We start from the raw sequence: 8,590 nt of genomic DNA, 5'->3' as shown, positions 1-8,590 counted from the left end.
GTGATGACTTTTCGACTCTGGCTGGATAACCTGACAGGGGTTGTGGTACGATCGACACTTCTTGCTTTTCTTTTATCAAATTTTTCGGCGAGTAGACTTATGAATGAATCCAAAATTTGAATTGCAGGTTCGCTGGGACAGGTGGGCGGGGATGGAGGCTGACTTCCTTTCGAGGAATCGGGAGGTGACACGAAGCAGGGTCCTACTGGAGTGCCCTCTGGGCTGGCAGTGGTACCTGGGGGATCGAGTGACTCGACAGTCACTTGGTCTTCCAGCGTTCGTGGTTCCTGGGCTGCTTCCTCCACGCGTGCAGAGGACTGAGTCCTACACTCGCGCTGAGCTTGAGCTGTTCACCATGCTGGACACGGATCTGGAGAGGCACCTTCGATGCTCCTTGGACTACGCAGCTTATGCAGATCGGTACTTGGCGAGGAGCCTGGGGGTGGAGGAGGAGTTTAAGAGACGGGTAGCCGGAGTGGGAGCTTGGAGGGACGAGCGTGGAGCCGCGGTGGTTGCTCTGCACAGGGTCGGGGACGAGGTGCTAGAGCCCCTGCTGGCGGGCGAGGTGCAGGTACTGAAGGTAGGGGAGAGGGGAGCACGAGGGTTCCAGAGACTGCGGAGACTTCAGCACCACTGGCGTTGCCGACGCTGAAGTGGACTATAGGCGTGACGAGTTCGTCGGGCGCACGGGAGGTGATCGACGTGCCACGTCTCCCACAGCCGCCGATACGGTTTCCTGCTCAGGCATAAACAACATTTCTGCTTGCTTTGTATATTGACCACTCCCTGTTTGCATATTCTGAATCTTGGATCATTCTGCAGGTGCCGCGAGAGTGGGCTGAGCAGGCAGTGATGCTGATGGTGGGGATGCGCCACCTCTTGAAGGACTGCGCTAAGGGGAGAGCCCTTCAGACGAGACCTACCCCTGTGACTGCTTCTCCTGTTGCCACTTAGGTATAACATGCACATATATTCTATATTTCGATTTGAGCAAAGTTACATTCGAATATGCACAAAATGAGAAAATGTTTGCGATATGCTGGTGCAGCCACGACGTTCAGCTAGGACGCGTCCGCAGGGCACCACGAGCCCTCCCGTTCCTGCAAGCACGCGAGGTCGGGGTGCAGGACGTGCGCCATGGCCTGCTGCGGGTGCAGGACGGTTCGAGGTTTTGCCTCGAGAGGCGTCTCAGCGAAGACCAGCTCGCGTGGAGCCGGAGGAGTCAGAGGAGGGGACAGAGGAGTCCTCCGAGTCACGTGTCCTGGGGAGGTCAAACTCGAGTACTGCTTCTGGATCTCCTGACGACGACGGTGATGACGAGCCCGAGAGTTCTGAGTTCGAGGGACCACGACAGAAGAGAATTCGACGGGTTTGAGCCTCGTGTTTTGCTTTGCTAGCTTTACCTTGTACATAGGCCTGCATGCCAACGTAGTTGTAGATTTTAGGCCTGCGTGCCTCAGTTTTGTTCGGGCCTGCATGCCCCGGTAGTTAGGATTTGGGCGTGTGTTTGCCCCAATTTTTGTACTTCTTTCTTCACTCATTGTAAACACCATGTTCATTTATGAGAATTCGCACTTTATTCTTTTATTCGTTCGCACTACTGTTACAGAATTATATTTTATGAAATATGTTCGTCTAGCTTTGAAAGAACGTAAAGAGTACGCGAATTTCGACCGATACTCTCAAAGTGAGGAATAAAACTCGACATCGACACCAAACGACAAACTTTCGAGTGATCGACCATGAAATTTAGATTTAAGGGCTTTTGATCGTAACCGAGTGCGCTGCGCGGTTGACAATGAGTGCTGTGACTCGAGGGGACCGGGAGAATTACTAAAATGTTTTTGACAATCGACACTTGCATTTAAAATGATGATTTTGGTACGATTGAATGATGAAAGCTTGAATTAAGAGTGCTGACACGTTTTTGGAGTGCGTCAAACAGTCATTGAGACCCGTCATGGCTCGAGCATGTTGCTCGATTCAACCAAATGCCCTTGATACGGATTCCGACATGCTCAAGGAGTGAAAACTTTGGAAAACTTATGATTTTTCACGTAACACACTTGAATACTCGACAAAACACATGGACAGAACTGCTGTACACCTTAGACAACTGCTGGGAACTGTTAAACTTGATGAAACAGGGTTTCAATGTTGCATGGAAGCCAAAATGGGGAAACTAGAATCTGCTGCAAAGCAGCAGTACTCTTGAGCGCTCGAGAGTGGTCTCGAGCGCTCGGGACTGCTGTCATGGACTGTCCCTTGCTGTTTTCCAATGCCACTTGTTGGCTGTCCTTTGTTGTTTTCTTCTGCTCGCACGTTTTCAATGTGCCTGAATGGCTTCGTATTAGCTGCTTCCCCAGAACAGAATGGCTTCCCAAAGCTTGACTTGTGGTTTTTCCAATATTTTCCAAGTTTCCCAAGTTTGAATTTTGAAAAGATTTTGAAAATGATAAACTTGATGAGTTTCAAGGCTGGTGGGGAAGTGGTGTTGCCCACTTTAAGCTTCTATAAATACTAGGCTCTCCTTTGGTAAGCCATTCACACTTCATTTCATCATTTCCCTTCAAAAATCCATTCTTTCCATCACCATGCTAAACCAAGCCTTACTTCGCCCTTGGCTGGACAGTCTTGAAGGCATCGACTGGCTGAACTTTCGAGGGCATCGGCTTTATGCCCTAAGACATCTCCGAGAGGTTGCAATTCGTCCCGTCTTGCTGCATGCGGCGACGTGCTTCTGGGATCCAGAGGTGCACGTCTTTCGCTTTGGTTCTCAAGAACTGTGCCCCACCGTCGAGGAGTTTCATGCTTATCTCGGAAGCCATGACTCTGCTGAGCCGGTTGTTCCTATGATCAGGGAGAGCATGAAGAATATTCTGAAGGCAAAGCTGGGTGTTAGTGGTAACGTCGCTGAGTTTCTTACTCGGGGTAATGCCATTAACATCGTGCAATTGTACGAGAGGTTCAGCCCACCTAGAGACTTGATGGATTTCGAGCACCATGGTCGTAGGATGATGGCTTGTTGCATTTGCCTCCTGGCGGCCTTCTTGTTGGTTCTGTCCGTTGGTCAGCCCAATTCCTCACTAGTGGGGGTTGCTACTCAGATTGAGGCTCGCAAGGATGTTGCGCCATTGGTTCTTGCTGAAACCTTGATGGGGTTAGATGATGTTCATGCTGGTCGCACAAGGGTTTTTGGTGGTAGTCCGCTGTTGCTGCAGGTTAGGGACCTCACTCAGCTCTCCTTTTTCTATTTCTCTCATTCATTTTACCTCGACACTCGGTTCAGGCTTTATCTGGCTCCTTACTTGTTTTCTCTCTTTTTGACAGATGTGGCTTTGCGACAAATTAAGTCTGTTGACACCCCCAGCCAATGATTGGTGGTATCGTGCAAGTGGATGGAGTCGTCCCTTTCAAGTAATGTATGGGAGTGAAGATGATTGGGCTGATTTCCTTGCTTCTGCGGAGGAAGATGACATTGCTTGGCGGTGCCATTGGCTGAGGCTTCCTGCTATGACCGTTGGCAACATGGGCTCGACGCATGTGTTTGTGGCTGACTTGACAGGCTTCTCCTTCTACTCACCCTTTCGTGTTCTCCGTCAGCTTGGACTTAGCCAGGAGGTGCCGCAGCCGGGTTCTGAAGTGCTTCGTCTCCCTCCCTTCAACATTCCAGGCCTTCGGAGTTACACTCGGTCGTGGGGGACTCGTAGGACCGAGCCAAGTGACCCATTGTTTTCTATTGCTTCGACCGGAAGGTGTCGCAAATGGCTAAGGAGAGATGTGAAAGCAAGGATGGGTTGACTGCTTACTTTGCTAGACTTTGAAATAAAAAGTGTGCTTTGATTTTGTGCTTTTTCATTTTCATGCTCAGCTTGTAATAAAGAAGTAATCTGAATAAAATCAACTGATTAAGGGTTTCCCCCTTTCGGTTCATTTGATCACATGCGGCTTTGAAAAGCGTTTTGGATTTGTCAATTCGGACTTGATTTGGGATCGGATTTTGATATTTAGGAATTAGGACCGAATCTCGGGATGAGATTGCCTACGTATCCCTCGTAAAAGAGAATCAGGCCCGCACGTAGTTCAGGCTACGGGTTCACTCAGGTATTGACACTCTCCTTTTGCGCTCTAAATTTTGCCTAGTACCACCCTTTCGGGTTTTCGGTCTAGCGAGCTTTTCTTTGATTATTTGCCTTAACTTTTGCCTAGGCCGCCCTCTCGGGTTTTCAACCTAGCAGGCTTGCTCTAGCTTTTGCCTGGAACCGCCCGTCCTTGTGGTTTTCGGCCAAGCGAGCTCTCTCAGGGATAATAACGTTTGAGTTGATCCAAATTGACAAGATTCGCAAATTCATTGCCATCGAGGTCGACGATTGAAGCTACTCCTCCAGAGAGGATGGTCTTGATGATGTAGGGCCCTGCCCATTTTTGTCGGAACTTCCCTCGTAAGTCGAAAATTGGCGCACGGATTTCCTTGACTACCATGTCCCCTTCTTGTAGGTCCCTTGACTTCACCTTTTTGTTGAATGCCCGAGCGATTCTTCGCTGATAGCCCTGAATGTGGTATAGCCCGCGCAGCCTTCTTTCCTCAAACAACATGAGTTCCTCGAACCTTCCGCTGATCCATTCAGCTTCGTCCACTCCGCATTCCGCCATGACCCTCAAAGATGGCACTTCTAGCTCGATAGGGAGAACGGCTTCCATACCGTACACCAAAGAGTAGGGTGTTGCCCCTGTCGGTGTACGGATAGACGTCCGGTATCCCCACAAAGCTAGTGGTAGCTGTTCGTGCCAATTTCTTGCTGACTGAGTAGTCCTTTCCAGAATCATCTTAATAGTCTTGTTTGCTGCTTCGATTGCCCCGTTCGTTTGTGGCCGATAAGTGGTTGAATGATGTACTTGGATATTTAATTACTCAAAGAGTTCCAGAACTTTTCCCTTGAAATGAACACCGTTATCAAATACGAATGCTTGAGGGACCCCATACCGATAAACGATGTTTTGCCTGATGAAGTGAGCCACTTGAACCGTCGTCAAAGTTTTGTACGAAGCTGCTTCGACCCATTTAGTGAAGTAATCGACTGCAACCAAGATGAACCTGTGACTGTTAGAAGCTGCAGGCGTGATCTTTCCAATGACATCAATGCCCCAGGCGGAGAATGGCCATGGCGTTGCCATCGAGTGTAACTCCGAGGGCGGGACATGGACAAGGTTGGCATGAGTCTGGCACTTGTGGCACCGGCGTACATACTCGATGCAATCTGTCTCCATGGTAGACCAATAGTAGCCTAGCCTTAACACCTTCTTAGCCAGCATCATCCCATTCATTTGAGGTCTACAAACTCCTTCGTGAACTTCTTCCATTACTGCTTTCATGTCGTCACCGTGAACACACAACTTGTGAACTCCGCAAGGAGATCGCCGGTACAATTGTCCTCCACAGATGATGTATTGAGATGCGAGTCGTTGCAGTGCGATCCAATCTTTCTTAGTTGAATCCACAGGGAACTCCCCCTTTTCGACGAAATTCCGAATATCATAGAACCAAGGGAGTCCATCGTCCGGTTCGTCGATGTTCATGACATAGTCGTACACATGTTTTCCCCTCTGCTCAATCATGACAGGCCTCAGCTTCACCCCAATTGGAAGTTCCAGCATGGATGCCAAAGTGGCCAGGGCGTCTGCGAAGCGGTTCTTCATCCTCGGTACATGCGTGAAGGTTACCTTTTGAAAATTCGGGAGAAGTTCATCGAGCTGCTGATGATACGGCTTCATTTTCTCGTCTCTGACCTTCCATTCTCCGTTTGCTTGCGATACAACCAAGTTGGAATCTCCGACGACTTCTAGCACCTTGACACCAATCTCCAATGCGGCTTCCATTCCCACAATACATGCTTCGTACTCAGCTTCGTTGTTCGTAACTTCGAAGTTCAACTTGAATGTGAAAGGAATATGCGACCCCTCAGGCGAGACCAGCAGTATGCCAATCCCGAATCCTTTCTGATTTGCGGTTCCATCGAAGTACAACATCCACGTTTCATTGACCGTCGACATCACATCTTCATCCGAAAATTGAAATTCTGTGTGCTCTGGCCCTTCAATCGAACGATCTGCCAAAAACTCTGCCACCGCTCTCCCTTTCACTGACTTGCGAGTGACGTACTTGATTTCGAATTCCGCTAACAAGAGCAACCAACGCGCTAGCTTACCGGTAAGTGATGGCTTCTCGAATAGATACTTGAGAGGATCCATCCGAGAGATCAGTATCACCGAGTAAGCGAGCATGTAGTGTCTCAACTTCTTTGTGGCCCATACAAGCGCCCAACATGTCTTTTCCAGTGAAGTGTATCGCTCCTCGCATCCTACCATCTTCTTGCTCAAGTAGTAAATCGCCCTTTCAACCCCATCTTCTCCTTCTTGTGCCAGCATGCACCCCATTGATGAGGGCGTGATGGACAAGTATAGGATCAAAGGTTTTCCTGGTGTAGGCGGCATCAGGATCGGAGGGTTCTGGAGATAAGTTCGCACCGCTTCAAAAGCTTTCTGACACTTCTCGTTCCACTCGAACTTTACATCTTTCTTAAGTAGTCGAAAGAATGGTTCACAAGTCAAGGTCAACTTGGCGATGAATCGACTGATGAATTGAATTTTTCCCAAGAAACACTGGACCTCCTTCTCTGATTGGGGTGGCTCCATCTCAAGAACGGCTTTGATTTTAGAAGGGTCTACCTCAATCCCTCGGGTTGTGATCATGAACCCGAGCATTTTCCCAGCAGTGACTCCGAATGTGCACTTCTGTGGATTAAGGCGCATCCTGTATTTCTGAATTCTCTCGAGGAACTTTCTCATCGCTGGGAGGTGATCTTTCCGCTCCTTCCCCTTCACTATCATATCATCGATGTACACCTCGACTTCCTTATGGATCATGTCATGCAGCAGTGTCGTAGCACCCCTCTGATACGTAGGACCGGCATTTTTCAACCCAAACGGCATAACCCGATAACAGTAGGTTCCCCACTCGGTGATGAATGTAGTCTTTTCCCTATCTTTCGAAGCCAAGAGAATCTGATTGTACCCCGAGAAACCGTCCATGAAGGATAGTAAAGCATGCCCTACAGTGTTATCAACGAGTATGTCTATATGCGGCAATGGAAAGTCATCTTTAGGGCTTGCTTTGTTCAGATCTCTAAAATCGACACACACTCTGATTCTTCCATCCTCTTTGGGGACAAGCATGATGTTTGCAACCCAAGTGGGGTATTCAGTTACGATTAGAAAACCAGCGTCGATTTGTTTCATTAGTTCCTCTTTTATTTTTAACACCCAATCGGGCTGCATTCTTTTCAACTTTTGTTTAACGGGTTTTGCATCGGGATAGAGGGGGATCCTGTGCTCGACGATTTCTGGGTCGATTCCGGGCATGTCTGCAAGGGACCAAGCAAAGACTTCTTTAAATTCTTTTAGTAAATCGGTGAGCTCTTGAAGCTCATTCGGAGACAGCCCGGAACCGACCTGAACCAATCGAGGGTTCTCCTCATCACCCAAGTTTTTCGAGATTATTTCTTCTTTTAGAGGCTGAGCATGCCTTTCATTTTCACGCTCAATGAGGGAACGGATTTCCTTGGGGATGTCCCCATCGAAATCTATTCCTTCATCGTCGGGATCCAAACAATTTATTTCAAAATCCGGCAAGTAAGCAAAGGCGTCGTTCATTTCATTGATAGGCTCCTCAGAGGGAGGGAATACAGTAGTTGACTCAAACTCGAAGTAAAAGCTACGACGAGGAGGGCCGATAGGCACAAACTCTGACTCACTACTAGACGAAGAGTCAGTATAAGACTCAGACTCGGACTCGGTGCTAGTGTCGTGAGTGCGCGTTACAAATGGAATGAAAGTGCAGTTTTCATAAGCGCCCATGGCGTCCACAATGAGCTTAGAAGGGTCTTCCAATTCATCTTCTCCTCCCAGCATGAGCACAGTCGCGTCTTTTATCATACCCTCTGGTTCCTCACCTTCGAACAGAGATTGGAGACTACCCAAACCAAAGGCTTCAAGCCAATCCAGTGCTTCAGACAATTCTTCCATCTTAGTTACCTCTTCATCATCCTCCCAAGTGTCATTGGCGAAGATTTCAAACCCAGGGTATTTCACTTTTGTCTCGAGATCAATGAAAGGCTCGGGTTCTCCTTGATACGGTGCTTCCTTTTCCTTCTGCTTCTTTCCGATTGCCTGAGCTCGGGCGCGGTTGCGCCACCTTTTCTCTGGATCACTCTTCTTGAACTCGTAACCCAGGCCAAAGCGTTCATTGCTCTCGGGGAAATGAGGGAACTCAGAGACTCCTTGTTCATAGAGCCCCAAGCCCATGCCCGACAGGTAATTCATTCACTTCATGATTTCCAATGCCGCGGAACTCACCAAGAAATCATCTTCAGCCCGAATGGTGCAAACCTTTGAGGTCATGACAGCAAACCCCCCCATGGCCACGTCTTCTTCTCCGTGCATGATTTCCAGCAGCGGGGAATTATCTTCGGAGTGTGGACGAATACCGGAATCCCCGTGGATGATAAGAGTCCCAGAATCCAATCCTAGGATG

At 48.7% G+C, this 8,590-nt stretch overlaps 1 protein-coding gene across 1 annotated transcript; it reads right to left on the bottom strand.

The window, feature by feature from the left end:
* Positions 1 to 4,908: 4,908 nt before the first annotated feature.
* Positions 4,909 to 8,361, bottom strand: LOC131302984 (uncharacterized). Its single transcript, XM_058329777.1, has 4 exons — positions 8,227 to 8,361; positions 6,994 to 7,062; positions 5,341 to 6,666; positions 4,909 to 4,935 (listed from the first exon to the last, which is right to left on the bottom strand). The coding sequence occupies exons 1-4, from the start codon at positions 8,359 to 8,361 to the stop codon at positions 4,909 to 4,911; spliced, it is 1,557 nt and encodes a 518-aa protein (XP_058185760.1).
* Positions 8,362 to 8,590: the final 229 nt, after the last annotated feature.

This window comes from Rhododendron vialii, chromosome 10a (genome assembly GCF_030253575.1).
Source record: "Rhododendron vialii isolate Sample 1 chromosome 10a, ASM3025357v1".
Classification (NCBI taxonomy): Eukaryota; Viridiplantae; Streptophyta; class Magnoliopsida; order Ericales; family Ericaceae; genus Rhododendron; species Rhododendron vialii.
Note: the sequence above shows the minus strand (reverse complement) of the source record. Positions and strands in the feature narration are given on the sequence as shown.